General features: G+C 39.3%; 2 protein-coding genes and 3 non-coding genes across 5 annotated transcripts; 1 reads left to right on the top strand and 4 right to left on the bottom strand.

The window, feature by feature from the left end:
* Positions 1-4,372: 4,372 nt before the first annotated feature.
* trnay-gua (transfer RNA tyrosine (anticodon GUA)) lies at positions 4,373-4,458 on the bottom strand. The gene is given in 2 exon segments: positions 4,373-4,408; positions 4,422-4,458. It is a non-coding gene; the product is annotated as a tRNA-Tyr (tRNA).
* Positions 4,459-6,148: 1,690 nt separating this feature from the next.
* trnay-gua (transfer RNA tyrosine (anticodon GUA)) lies at positions 6,149-6,234 on the bottom strand. Its single transcript is given in 2 exon segments — positions 6,149-6,184; positions 6,198-6,234. It is a non-coding gene; the product is annotated as a tRNA-Tyr (tRNA).
* A 136-nt stretch (positions 6,235-6,370) lies between these two features.
* Positions 6,371-6,456, bottom strand: trnay-gua (transfer RNA tyrosine (anticodon GUA)). The gene is given in 2 exon segments: positions 6,371-6,406; positions 6,420-6,456. It is a non-coding gene; the product is annotated as a tRNA-Tyr (tRNA).
* Positions 6,457-7,425: 969 nt separating this feature from the next.
* Positions 7,426-11,994, top strand: trim55b (tripartite motif containing 55b). The gene is made up of 8 exons (XM_062441498.1): positions 7,426-7,640; positions 8,251-8,420; positions 9,111-9,288; positions 9,513-9,608; positions 10,325-10,558; positions 10,671-10,693; positions 10,979-11,103; positions 11,191-11,994. Exons 1-8 carry the CDS (start codon positions 7,512-7,514, stop codon positions 11,358-11,360), a joined length of 1,125 nt encoding a protein of 374 aa, XP_062297482.1. The 5' UTR covers positions 7,426-7,511; the 3' UTR covers positions 11,361-11,994.
* Positions 11,995-13,635: 1,641 nt separating this feature from the next.
* crhb (corticotropin releasing hormone b) lies at positions 13,636-14,718 on the bottom strand. The gene is made up of 2 exons (XM_062441642.1): positions 14,687-14,718; positions 13,636-14,159 (listed from the first exon to the last, which is right to left on the bottom strand). The coding sequence occupies exon 2, from the start codon at positions 14,137-14,139 to the stop codon at positions 13,636-13,638; it is 504 nt and encodes a 167-aa protein (XP_062297626.1). The 5' UTR covers positions 14,140-14,159; positions 14,687-14,718.
* Positions 14,719-15,142: the final 424 nt, after the last annotated feature.

Below are 15,142 nucleotides of genomic sequence, written 5' to 3'. Positions count from 1 at the left end.
TCATGACTTTCCCACTGAGCAAGTGAGAATGCTCAGATTCTCTGGGCATTGTCACAAAGGTATCCCAATAACACTGTCCGTCCTTGCGCTCCTAAAACGTGCTGACCTGCTATGTGATATTGTCCACCAAATTTCTTGAAATCCAGAATTCATTACACTCTAACTTTAAGTGTTAAAGCTGAGACCATGTGAACTGCACTTATTTCTTATGGAGCAGAGGGTGTGATGTTCAGACTTGAATGCTGAACGCATGTCAGTTTCCCATAATAACCATCAGCTGCAGTGACGCCTGTTAAAACAGACTGACGTCTCTTTTACGTCATTGTATGGGAGCGGATGTTACATAAAAGTCTGTGTGGAAATCTGGCCGTTGGATTCATTCTCCTTATCATTACGTGACTAATGTCCACTATGATGTAAGACATTTGCAAAACTGTGAGGCTCCACATTACGTTTATCATGCAAATCAACTATGTAACGCTACTTATAATTACACTGGATTATCCCGGAAGCAGTAGTGAATAATTGTTATGGAAAATGGTTATCAGTAGGATTTTTTTTCACTGCAATTCTATTTTCAATATCTGTAGATTATTTAGAGTTACAAAATGTTTGTACTATGATTATGTGGATCATGCACTGATTCAAATGCAATTATATGACCAGTTGCTGCTTATAATCAAAGTGATGTCCCAAAATGACGCTATTAGAATAAAAGATCTACTCATTTTTCTCTTACTGATTTCATCACGGATGTCAGTCATAGTGACAATGTCAGAAGTTTGAAAACTTGTACGTTGAAAACCTGTACCACTCACGAAGCCACAGAGAAGTCCTGCAGCTACACGTTGACTTGGAACCACACCAAGAGATGTTCTGATCTTCAAGCAAAAACTAGAAAAGAAAAAGGTACTAAATCAACTGTTTTTGCCACAATAGAGGAAAAAGTCTGCAAATTTCTCCACTTGCAAAAGGGACTAAAGTGAGAAGTGTTTACATTAGACCATGACTTTTACTGATGTTGTTTGTGCATTAAAAATGAGTGCAATGGAAATGACCAAACTGATTAACTAATTACGTTTACTCCAGCTGCTGTAATTGAAAAGCTTGAAGTGCCTTTTACATGTTTACTCAAGTGTGTTTTTGTACTTTGCTAAATTAATCACCATTATTGGACACCATTATGAATTGGACAAAATCTGACTTTATCTTTTTAAATGACAGGCGGTGACTGCTCACCATTTGTATGAATACAATATGACTTCCACCTACTGTAACTGAAATATTCATACAAGAGAACAGATGGCACCCTTTGCTCTGCTCCCTATTCTGGTCCCAAATACACTTTTATCTTGTTTATGAGCTTGTAGACCTTTATGTGTGTGGCTATGTTTGTGTGTAAGCACCTACAGTTGTGTATTTTGTGGCCTTGGCAGTGCCTGCAGACCCTCCCACTATATACTCAAAGCACCATGTATGAGGAGGGTCATAGTGAGTGCATTACTGCTTTTAACACTCACAGGAGCACTTTCTGACATCCATATTGGCTTTTTGTCATCAAGCAATCTTCATACTGCTTGCCATTTATCTTTATTGCATTTTTACTGACAGGCACTGCATTATAATGAGCCAGACTGTAATGGCTTAAAATTATTTTAAATTCCCTGCAATGACAAAGACATAACCCAGAACATCTTCTTAATTGGTCTCATTTGAATTCACTTTTTGGCGCTGCCTAAATGGTTCGTTTTTGAGTAGTCCTTGCTTGTGGTTAATGAATTAGTAAATATACTGGTTCCAAATTTTTAAAGACTATTGATTAAAGCTAAATTAAGTGGTGTGCCCACCGCATGAAGTGATGAGAAAACATCTTTGTACAGTAGTAAATCACAGGAAAAGTATATAAACAGAAATGAGAAAATCAGGTGAAACACACATGCTTATACTAAACATATATCAACATATATAATATAATGGTGAGGTGTTAACTTGTACATACTGATAGTGTCTTTAAAGCTGTGGTTCCCAATCTACAGGATGGACACTAAATGAAACAGAGAAAGAGAAAAAGAGAAACACATTAGACAGTACAGCTGTCATTTTCAGTATTAAAATCTGTTTAAATATGACTCACTGACTTTGACTTGTCTTTGTGAAAAACCCTGTGTGCACAGCCATGTGGCCTTATTGCATAAAGGGAATAAAGTTGCCAGGAAATCAGTTGTCATATTGTATGAGAGAAAAAAAAAGATTACAAATGCTTAGAGAACTAACAAACCACCAGAACTGAGGATGAGGGTCCTTTGCCATCCACATCCAACAACCCTGGGAACCCAAACACCATAAATAGCTTCAATGATCTTAACTATGCCCAACCATTGCTGTCAGATGTCACCAAGAGGAGAAATTTACAACCAGTTAGGCAGCAAAATGTTAAATCCTGTGATTCTGCATGACGCCAGCGGAGAAAAAGTGAATAAAATGTCTATAAATAATTTCTGTTGTACATTTAATTGCAAGCCTTGTTAAAATACACCATGAGATTATATAGACTATATATCTGTCATTACATAAACATGCATAAAATCAAGCCCTGCATTACAGAAGCACAGACATTTCAGTCCTGAATTTTAATTACATCACAGAATTACAGAAAGGAGGATGGCATTTGTGCAACAACACAGAAAATTGACAGTCATTATACACAAAGACACTTTATCAGTGTTTGATGCTTGCTGCTGTCGTTCACACAACTGATAATTACCATCTCTGAGTCATCCATCTAAATGTGTTTGCAGCACAAGCCATTTCACAGTCAAACCAAATGATCATTTTTGTTGTAATCGCTGGTTGTAACCAAATCAGACACTACAACAATCGCCTTTACACCAGTTTTGAACATTTGAGTGCTTGCAGGTGTGATCATTTATCATTTAACATGCAGATCGATAAGGCAGAGTGTATAGTATGCTCACTCAGGAGACCTCCACGGTCAGCAAATCAGTGTTGAATATTTTGTAGTCTTTTCTGTCTGGCAAGGAAAAAATGAAATCTTTTCACAAGTCTCTTTTCATCACGTCATCAATTGTTTCAAGTTGAGTTGAGGTGTGTAAGTGATGTTTCCTCCTCTTAACTGCTTCCTCATCTTACAGATATTAGAAATTTTAAACTTTTCTCAAATTCAAACTTCTCCCAAGAGGTGCAGCAACATGGAATTTCTTCTTTGCTTTAGTGTGTAAATATTTCAATTTGGAGAAAATTAAAACACCTGCATGCCAACAACACTCTCAATATAAAGACACAGAGATTGCTTTTGAAATCTTTTCAGACAGAGTGACAACCCTTTCAATCAGTACCATTTAAATTTTTCTTTTACATGTTACACACTGCTTATTCATTCATGTTCATGTATAAAAGTAAGGTTAGTAAAACAGTGGTTGACCGAAACTGAAACTTGATGCCATTTCCAATTACACTGACTTTAGAAAGACAGAAGTTCCGTGATCATGGATGTAGTAAGGCATGACGAGTGAAAGTGCAGATTTGGGAATAGTTATGGAAAAATAATTCCTCCTTTGAGCTGGATACAAACCAGAAACCTAGGGATTATGAACCTCGGACCTTCTATCCATAACCATAAAGAATATTTCATGTTTCAGGGGCAGTTCTAAGAGGGGCCAACAAGGGCCAGTGCCCCCCTTATTCTGAGTCTGGATGACCAGACAAATCGAATGACCAAAAGATACACGGACCGGTCACTTGGCTTATTAAAGTTGGGTAGCGACTTTAGGAGAACTGGTTAATGTCACAGATGTAGCCTAACTGAGCATTGCAAATTTAGCGATTGCATGAAGTGGTGACCTTTACGTGAATGGCAGCGATCAAGATGAACACAGGCATGAACACAGTTGGTTTTAACTTACCTCCCCAAAACCACAGTGAAAAGAATACAACACAAGTGTTTAAATGATGGTGGACGTAGTGATGTGTAAGCGACGGGGTAAAGTGTGGATTTAGGGACTACCGAAAGTTTTTTAAAAAGACAAAAGATTCTCTCCTTCGAGCCGGCGACCTAAGGATTCCCATGTAAACATTCAGTCCTCCGCTCTACCAACTCCTCGATCTCTATGGTATTCTTGATTAAAATGGCTTCTCCTCAAAGGTGAATATCGCCATTTGATTGGCGCTAAGAAAGACAAACAAACGTTACGCAGCGTGATTAGTTGTGAAATGATGGACTTCATTTGATTGGCTTGTAAAAGATGGCCCACGCTACACAATTGATTTTCAAGTAACGTAATTTGTATTGTCTTTGAGTGACAGAAGAAAAGCATGTGTTGAGTATTATTATGGAAAAATAGAAAAAGGTCTCTCCTTCGAGCCGGATTCGAACCAGCGACCTAAGGATTCCCATGTAACCTCTACAGTCCTCCGCTCTACCAACTGAGCTATCGAAGGGAGTTGCTCAGCACCTCAGAGCAATAACATTTTTCTAACATGATCCACGTGAACAGACATGTATAGTAGTTTCTTCTATATAAAGTGAATGACGGGTAAATTACAGATTGAACCAGCGACCTAAGGATTCCTATGTAACCACTACAGTCCTCCGCTCTACCAACTGAGCTATCGAAGGGAGTTGCTCAATTTCGCAGAGCCATAACATTTTTCTAACATGATCCACGTGAACAGAGATGTATAGTAGTTTTTTTATATATTAAGTGAATGACGGGCTAAGTACAGATTTGGGAATGATATATGATGTTTCGCTGTAGTGGAGTAAATTAATACGCACATTAATATTGGAAATTGCCGGCCCACCTTAAAAGTGGCATAACGCCTATAGATGGTGTTGTTTAGTCATTTTTCAAGATAATTCATGAACTGAAAAACGTAACGAATAGATGAAATGATGGACTTGTCTTTAATTAATTTTAAGCCCTACATTTTGATCATTTTAACTGTGGTATATTTTTCTTATTCAACTCATTGCAAACAGCTTTTCAGTCTTACTGCTGTTTTTGCAAGTCTGTGGTGGTCCTACCTGCTCAGTATTAAAGTTTTAAGAAACCAATACTCCAATATAACATGGGACATCATTATGCTGACTTTTATTCAATGTTACTGGAGTATTTTTTCTTATTGACTCCAAAACCGTTATTCTGTTTGTGGAAATGCAGAAATGTCAATGCTTTTCAAAAACCATTAGGCCTATACTTAAACTGGTCAAATCTGGACTAGATTACCCAAGGAGACCTCAGAGATTCATTAAAAAACAGTTTCAGATTTCTGAAACCTTTATTGAATTTGTGGAAATGCAAAAAAAAAAAGAAAGAAAAGAAAACCAAAGAAGGGGAGATTTCAGTGCTTTGTATCCACATCTGGACCACTGTCTAATACTGACCCCCACTGTTGTCAAAACCAAATGTTTACCTGTGACTTAGAGTGCTCCAGCTCTGATTTGTAAGTGAACACAATGAGGAAAGGCAATTGGAAAATTTGTGTAGCAACGTAGGGACCAATGATTACAGTTCTGCAAGCTGTGTATTAATAAATTGCAAACTGAGCGTAAAGCAGTGAACTGTGTTTTCAGTTTTGAAAAAGTGTGTGAATTCAGTTTGGCACACTTGGTAAATGCACTGGCCACACGAAAGGATGTAAATATAGAGAGGGGGGATGACGTGCAGCAAAGGGTCTGGGTCGGAATTTAATTTCGACAATTAATTTGACAATTTACATGTAGCTCAGTCCAACTTTATTTAACGTTATACATATAGGGAACGCTACTACACATATTTAAACGACAGAAAAAGAAGCCTAACGTCGCGTTTAGTAGCATGCAAACTTGACAACTATGGCGGCAGGTGTTTCGAAAACGCGAGATGTATTTTATAAAAAGTTTAAGCGCTGTGAGTGATTGGTAGTTCCAAAATGGTATTCGTGATTAAAATGGCTTCTCGTCAAAGGTGGATATCGCCATTTGATTGGCGCTAAGAAAGACAAACAAACGTTACGCAGCGTGATTAGGTGTAAAATGATGGACTTCATTTGATTGGCTTGTAAAAGATGGCCCACGCTACACGATTGGTTGAGTGACAGAAAGAAAGCACGAGTTGAGTATTATTATTTAAAAATAGAAAAAGGTCTCTCCTTCGAGCCGGATTTGAACCAGCGACCTAAGGATTCCCATGTAACCTCTACAGTCCTCCGCTCTACCAACTGAGCTATCGAAGGGAGTTGCTCAATACCTCAGAGACATAACAATTTTCTAACATGATCCATGTGAACAGACAAGTATTTTAGTTTTTCTCTATATAAAGTGAATGACGGGTAAAGTACAGATTTGGGAATGATAATGGAAAAGAATCTCTCCTTCGAGCCGGATTTGAACCAGCGACCTAAGGATGTCCATGTAACCACTACAGTCCTCCGCTCTACCAACTGAGCTATCGAAGGGAGGTAATAATCTATGAGTAGACATCACAATTTTACAAGATAATACACATCAAGGGTAACTCATAGATGTTTATTGTTAATGTTTTGAGACGTGGACGGATTTGAACGAACAGCAGTTTTGCTGTAATCGACATGAAGTCATACACACATTCATATTGAAATTTGCCAGTCCACCTTAAAAGTGGAATGACGTATGTAGATGGCGTTGTCCAGTCATTTTCAACATCATTCATGAACTGAAAAACATAAATACATGGAATGAAAATTAAACATTAAATAATGTATTTACGGTGGTCAAATTTGATTATTTTAACTGTAGCATTTTTTTCCTACCAGTTCAGTATGAAAAAGTCTTAAGAAACACATACTCCAGTATGACAAAGGACATAACAGAGTATCATAATCTAACAATGCTACTCCATTTTATTCATTGGATAAGAGACCTTTATTCTATTTGTGAAAATGCAAAAAAAAAAAAGAGAGAGAGAGATCGCAGGTAGACTACACCACTATACTTAGAATGGGAAAATCTAGATTAGATTATTAAGGCTACATTAAAATTATGTTAATGGACTCAGTGACTGCAGGCAAATATTAATTGAATTATACGGAACTTTCTGTAAGTATGATGACATTAAATTTTACTTAAATGCAAATTTTCCCAGTATCTTCTACATCCTTTTATCATCGTTATGCAGTAATTGACTACTTACACTTAAGTCCCCCTTCCTCTCCATAAACACACATTGCACAATCACCCTTGCAGTCAGTGTAGAGGAAGATGTAGAGGCTGTGGGCAGCTGTTCACTATTGCCCCACTCAGTTTCAAATATGGGCAAGGTAAAAATGGCACCCTTTGACGTGACAGCAATAGCTTCTAAAAACAGAACTGACACCAGCAAGATAGGAGCCCACACCCGCTGGGACAAGAGCAGCAGGCCTGTTGTACATTGCTCTCAGAAACGGACACTTTATGCCACTTTACCAGCTTTAGAAGTCTTGTTTAATGAGATTTTGTTTTTGTTTTTGTATTGCTAAAAGCTTTTCCACACAAAATGAATAGCATGGAGAACTTGGAGAAGCAGCTCACTTGTCCTATATGCCTGGAAATGTTTACAAAACCTGTGGTTATCCTGCCCTGCCAGCACAACCTCTGCAGAAAATGTGCCAATGATGTTTTCCAGGTAAGAAACTCAACAAAATGCCACAGATTTATTTGTAGTGTGAAGGGAAAACTATTTTTTTTACTTGAGGAACACTGTTGTTTAACATTAGCGCCTTAAGCTAACAGTTTATGTCATGTGAGCCATAGATGTTGTTATGAACTGGCCTCCATTTTTGATCCATTAAAGGCCTCACCAGTAACTGTCTGGATGAAATACATTACAGGTACATAATGTTTTTGTGAGCAATAGAAGCATTGTAGACAGAAAATCACTTATTTGTGTGCCACAAATGATTGTGAATGAAAATGTAAGGCTGTGTTTACAAACATTATTAATATAATAAACCATTACTGTCAGATAACACTTATAACTTGGGAATTTAAGATTAAGTCGTTGTTTAGTGTTTGTCCCTGTGTTAAAACGCACATTTGGAGTCATAGTGGGGCAATTCAGTGTTTTTAATGTTTCTGATGGGGTAACACTTTTATATTATGGACTGTTAGTCCACTGGATTAACATTTCATAACTGAATGAAACCGCTTCATTCATTTTTGTGAGATGAATCTATCGTTTATAAAACAATGTGCCATCACGGTAAATCCAAGGTTTAAATGATGACTGTTTACAGGCTTCGAATCCATACCTCCCAACAAGGGCTGGCTCTTTGACATCTGGTGGCCGATTCAGATGCCCGTCTTGCAGACATGAGGTGGTCCTGGACAGGCACGGGGTTTACGGGCTGCAAAGGAACCTGCTGGTTGAGAATATTATTGACATGTTCAAGCAGGAGTCCAGCAGGTGAGACAGATAAGACACTTAGTTGTGCTCCATTTAGTCCCTATCGATTTTTTGACCAAATCTAAATAAACGGTCACCACTTATACATTACATCCTGACATTTCAGAGACAGGCTTTGTTAATCAAATCTGCCTTCAACCTCGTGTTAGCTGGAAATATACCAGTTGCCGGTGTGGCCTGCGTGACAGTGGCTTCTGAGTCAGAGAACTAGAGTGGATGACAGGACGTTCCTGATTGTAGTCGTGTATCTACACAGATGATTTACTTAATCCGAGTAGTTGACTGTGAAGCCTAAAGGCTTGTATGACATATGATCCAAAACACTTCATCTCCTACACTCAGGATGCTAACTTCATACAGGTTCATGGTTCAAAGATAAATTGGCTTTTAAACAATACAAAATACAATATACTCTCCTTCACAATGGAGTGATATTTTGTGGCTTTAAATTAAATATTTTGTGAAAGATAATGCTAATCACCTACACCTGTGTACTTGACCGTGTGATAGTGACACATTGATTTCAGTGTTTACAGTTCATGTGCCTGACAATATTAGACTGATGGATCACCAATAATCTACTGAGATGTGTACCGGTGACATTATCAAAATGACATCACGTCACATCAGTATGCACTGAAATGTATGGCCTAACATGAAGGTGCCACTGCTCTCTCTATTACTCTACAGCAGCAAGCCAACGCCGGAGAGCATAGAAGAAACGCCCATGTGTGATGTTCATGAGGATGAAAAGATCAACATTTACTGCGTGACCCACAGCGTGCCCACATGCTCCATGTGTAAGGTATTTGGAGCCCACAAAGACTGTGAGGTGGCACCTATCACCAGCATCTACCAGACAAAGAAGGTGAGATAATGCAGGAAAAAAACAATCATAAATAAATAGATAGGTAGGTGTGTTCACATCTAACTTGTGAAATGTGTCATGCTTTTTTAAGTAAGCATTACAAATCATGATCTCATCATAAGAACATTATCATAAAGTACATTTAAAGTACATGCATCAAAATCCCAGATTTGAATCATGCTTGATCTCAAGTATTTACTCTGCTATGTCCTTGCCCCCCTCAGACGGAGCTGAGTGACGGGATTGCCATGATGGTTGGTAACAACGACAGGATGCAAGGCATCATTAGTCAGCTAGAGGAAGCCTGTCGTGCCATAGAGGTCAGTGTCCAACTGCTGCAGCGCCTGGTCGCTCACTCACACAGCAAGCGTCGCTCTGTGCACAAATTAATGCACCTGCACTCACCTGCACCGCCGTACAAACAGATGTAACGTGTCCTTGTCATCGCCGTTTACTCTGCTTTTATCTGTCTGTGAGATTTACACAGAGAGATAGAGAGGAGGAAAATAAATGTTTTCGTGCTTCAGTCTGCTTTTTGTTCTTCCATTTTCTTCTGTGTTTATCTGACATGCACTTAGCAGTGCACTTTATCTGCCTCTGGCCCACTGACATTAAAAACGAGCAGTGTAATTAATGGGTGGAGAACAGACATCTTTCCTATGGTTCACGTGCCACAGTTGGACGTAGTAGAGAGGAAGCTGGATTGGTTCCAGTCCCCCATGTGTCGTCACTCAGGACAGACATGCAGAATGAGCGTCACTGTCCTCCCTGCACATATGGCACTACCGCATGAGCGGAAGACAGGCTAACCCACCAGAATATTTGTAGCTGATAGTATTTAAGTAACGATTACCTCATTTTCTTTGTTTTGATTTTTTTATGGTTTTAAATATTCTAAACACTGTTGAACCCTAATGTTGCATATACATATCTCATCCAGAACACAGTGATGGATGATTAATGTGAATGTATTTTTACAATATGAACTTTCATATGCGTGTGTATGTCTCTCCTGTCTCTCATTTATGTATTATAGGAGAATGGTCGGAGGCAGAAGACTCTGGTGTGTGAGAAGTTTGACCACCTGTACTCCGTCTTGGAAGAGAAAAAAAGGGAGATGAGTCAGAAGGTCACAGTTGAGCAACAGGAGAAGGTGAATTATATCCGGGGCCTGACCAAGAAGTACGGAGACCATCTAGAGGAGAGCTGTAAGATTGTGGAGATGGGGATACAAACCATGGAGGAGCAAGAGATGGCTGTATTTCTGCAGGTAAGAATCAATAGGGTTTAAGATTTTGGCATAAACTTAATGTAAATTGGTTACCCATATCAGTGTTTTATGCATTAGCTGATTGTGTTCAATGTCTTTCTTTCTATTTAAGAGCACAAAGGATATCCTCAAAAAGTGAGTACATATGCTCATATCCTATATATATCAATAAAAACCCAAACAATGGAAAAAGGATAACATATTGTCATTTTAATGCCAAAATTCTTCACACTCTCAAGCAAAGTCACACCTATTCTGTCAAGTGTAATTCTGTGAAATGTAGCAAATTACTATCTTTAGTCATGGCATCCCAAAATAACTCCTGGCATGTGTTAAACATCACAGGTAATTTTAAACAGTGTAGACTACCTGAGGCTTGATTTATTCCTAAAAATGTATAACTGCACCTTTTCGACCCAGGATTTCAGAAGCCTCCAGTACAGCACATTTGGATAAAATTGAGCGTGGGTATGAGAACATGGATCATTACAGCGTCGACTTCAAGGAAGAGGGCAAGGCCCTGCGCACCATCGACTTCATCCAAGGTGAAAGGGCAGAGATTGACGAGGGCAGAAATGTACTATTTACAGCTCAGTTAACTGACTTTATTCCCCTTCTACTTCTTTCTACAGATGATGAAGATGAGGATGATGAGGATGAGGACGGAGAGGCAGGCACTGAGGAAGGAGAGGGGGCCCAGACTACTTCAGGTGGAGATGCTGTTACAGACGCCTCGGTTCAACCTTCTGCTGCCCCGCAGATGACCTCCTCATCTCCCAGTGCAGCCAAAAGTGCTGCTTGAACCTAGCCGCTAGCCAACACAACACCTAAACCAGGAGCATGATAAGTGTTGCTCCTAGATATTGATTTCAGGTCAGTGTGATACTTTTCCTCCCAGATTGGGGCACCGTGAGACAGAATCAGATCTGTGCCGACAAGGAAAGTCTAAGTTGCTGAGTTAGATCTAAAAGAAAATGCAGAAGTTTCAATTCACTTCTCACTCTTTTATTGTGATTTTGTTAGGACGCATCACTGCACACTAACTGGTTACGTGTTGTTTTTTGTTTGTTTTTTGACTAAATATATGTTTCGCTTCTTCCTTGAATTATTTTTTAGACATACTGAATGAGAGACAGGCTGTGTCTATTGTTCTCTCCTGAATTTTTATACAGCTGACCTTTCACTGTTTAAACTACATCATTAGAGATCAAGACAAGAGGGCCTCAGGTTTTCCTCACTGTCATATACTTTTTATGGCTGATATAACTTTATGAGTAGTAGCAGAGGAAAACAATTGGCACTGTGACATTTGAGTGTTTCATACAACACCCTGTATTATGTGTCATATTCTTTGTTGTGTAACACAGTTATATTTTCCTATAATGAGCAAAACATCACATTTTGCCATATTTTATGTGTCATTAAAACTGAATTGTACAAGCAAAACAGCCTTTAGTTTCATCTTACTACCACATGCGTCGCTGTACGTCTGGTTTCTGCCTGGTCTGAATTACCAATGAAACAGATTTTGTGTAAAACCCTTCACTGTTTGTGTGTGTGTGCGTATGTGTGTGTGTGTGTGTGTGTGTGTGTGTGCGCGCGTGTGCGTGTGTGTGCGTGCGCATGCATGAGAAAGGAAAAAATACTGATTTTTCTATTTGTCCTCCCTTTATCTTCTTCTCACACTCTTTCTCTCTTATCGTTTTCTGTCAAAGGAAATCCAGCTAGAAAAGGCATTAGTGCCCTTTTTTAAAGCCGGTGCAGACCATTATAAGATCCTCCTGTACTGTTCGATTCCTACCTACAATCTACTGTACGTATCAGACTGCAGTGACCCTCGGGTCGTCAGTCATCTATCTGTTGCCCTGCAACGATCTCACCTTCTTGTGTATTGAAGTAGTCCACCATTGAGTTCCATGTAATTATTACCCCATCTTTCAGTGAGTTGAATCCTTTACAAATGGGCTCAATGCAGCGCTAAGCCCCAAGTTTCTAAGTGGGTCAAAGAGAATAGGATGACTCACACCCACAGCTCCTGTTTAGTTTACCCTGACACTGTGGGTCAAGGATCAGCGCAGCATGCAAGTACACACAGGTGTACACACACACAGTGTCTTTCACACTCATTAGCTATTAGTGGTGCATCTTTGAGCTGTCTGTGGTTGCTGCTTGCTAGTATAATGAGAATTGCTTCTTGAAGATTAAAGGTTTAGAGGAAAGGATGCTGTATACATGTTTCTCACCTGCATGATTGCAGGCGCTCTTAGAGCATCTTTAAAGGGATTTTTGGTCATTTTTGTTGATAAAACTGTTTTGTTTGTTTTTTGGCAGTCATAGAGATGAGGCATGGAATTTACCCACGACTTTACTCCAGAGCAAAAAAAAAAGATTTTTGTATTCAGTAAGAAAATCTTTTTTCTGTAAATCAATATCTGCAAGACTCTGAAGATGCAGTGACCATTTGTGCTTTCTTCAGCCGTTTACTTTGTTTTTAACCACTAATCAGTAAACCTATTCAGTTTCTCAAAATACAGATAACGTTTATGTTAGTCAAAAGCAGTAATTAAAGTAACTGGGAGGAGTTAGTAACTGGAATTACTTTTTAGGGGACTTATTATTAACCCACATGTAAGGATTTCCACAGAGAAATGTAAGCAGTGCTTTTAAGTTTTTATTAAAAAATATAGATATAAGACGTTCTCTTGCACAACAGAAAATGACTGGTTGCACATAAGTTTATTAACAAACATAAATATCATAAATACAGTGATTCATAATCTAAAACAAAATGCCAATTTCTCGATGCAGTATTTCCTGGATCATCCAAAATAATTTAATTTCAAATATGAAGAACAGTGTAATTCTACAGATTTGACACCAACATTAAAATGGCAAGGTACAATCGGATCATTTTAAGTCAAGCCCGTTTACGCTCCATAGTTTGAGGTTAAAGCTATAAATAATAGAGTGATAAAGCAGCACTATATTGTACAGAGCATGTTTTGTGCTGATGGTAAAAATGCAAAAATAAAGAAAAGAGAGGAAAGGGAGATCTTTGGCGGACAGGAAAGAGGTCTTCATTTCCCGAAGAGCTCCATCATTCTTCTGTTATTTTGCGCTTGCTGGGCCAGCTGTTCCGCCCTGGACATCTCCATCATCTCCCGGAGCAGGTGGAAGGTCAGATCCAGGGATATCGGCGGGTCCTCGGACCTCCTTCCCCTCTCCATTGAGTCATCCCCGCGGTCTCCGAAGCCGCTTATGAGCGCCCTGATGTTCCCAACTTTCCCTTGTAAAAGACGCCGCGTCAGCTGGAGTTGCAGCGCTCTGTTGTAGATGGCAGGTGATCCGCCGGGATACATTGACGATGATGGGAAAGAGTTAGAGTCCCCGTTGCCTAGTCGGATGAAATACTCCTCTCCAACCCGCTCCAGGATGGGACCAGACTGCTGCTGCTGGGAGTTTTGGGTTTGGGGAGCTGGGACGCGCAGGGCACCGCCAGGGCTCTCAATAGCCCGACATTCGTAGCGCGGTAAGAAGGCAACTAGCAGAATCACGGTGGTGCCAAGTAAATTGAGCTTCATGTCAGGATATCAACAGGAATCTGAAGGGAGAAAAACAAATGCCATGTGTTTATTTTATATCCTAACTGTAGTGTAAAATGAGCTGCGTAATGAGGAATTTACGCACATAAATCAGCCATGACATCAATGTAAGGGGCTGGTAACTATGAACAAAACTGCTACAGTTAATCAATTGTCGCAAGAGATTTTGTGATCCACACTTATCAGCAGTAATTATACAAATAGGGTTTTGTGTAATTGGTCCATATTGTTGAATATAAGACTGATTTCTGGATTGGTGATGGATAAGCTGGAAGTTATACTTCTTTCCTCACAATCAAACGAGATAAAACTTGAAAATACAGTGGAATCACTAATACCAAAAATACATTCATTCCTCTGTAAATAGCAACATTGGTTAAAACGTTTGTGAAGCCAAGTTGCAAGACCAGTTTCATCTGAATGAAGTCGTGCCGAGAAAATGAGAAAATGCAACATGCTAAATAAAGCATGTAGACAAACTCACAATATGTATAAAGTAAATGAAGCTTTGAAAGCGTCTTCGTACCTTCAATCTTTAGAGGAGGTCCAGTACAGCCGTGTAGGTTGCCAGGTAGTTGGCGAGATGCCGCCCTCCTTCACTTCTTTGAAGTATATAGTTACTTAAGGAGTAGATGCTGAATGGACTTATATAGCCAAGCTCACTATAAGTGTCGCGCTCTAAAATGAGATTTGAGTCTGCGCGTTCTTGCATGGGTGTAACGTGAATGGACGCCCCTGACAAAGTGCTTTAGTTTAGATGAGATGAGTCATATGTGAGCGTGCGCGCGCGTGCATGAGCCTCTACCTCGGTGCTTTCAGAATAGGCCTATAGGTGCCACACCTGCTTGCATTTTCCCTTAAATGAGTTTGTTCAAAACGATTGGAGAGGTTCTTGAATTGTAAATGGAAAATACCCAAAAGTGAACTGTTGAAAAATTAAGTAGTGAGTCCAGATAAGATTGAAATTCTGATTTCCCCCCAC

This window comes from Scomber scombrus, chromosome 20 (assembly GCF_963691925.1).
Source record: "Scomber scombrus chromosome 20, fScoSco1.1, whole genome shotgun sequence".
Lineage (NCBI taxonomy): Eukaryota > Metazoa > Chordata > Actinopteri > Scombriformes > Scombridae > Scomber > Scomber scombrus.
The sequence above is the reverse complement of the archived record's forward strand: the minus strand, read 5'-3'. Positions and strand labels throughout refer to the sequence as shown.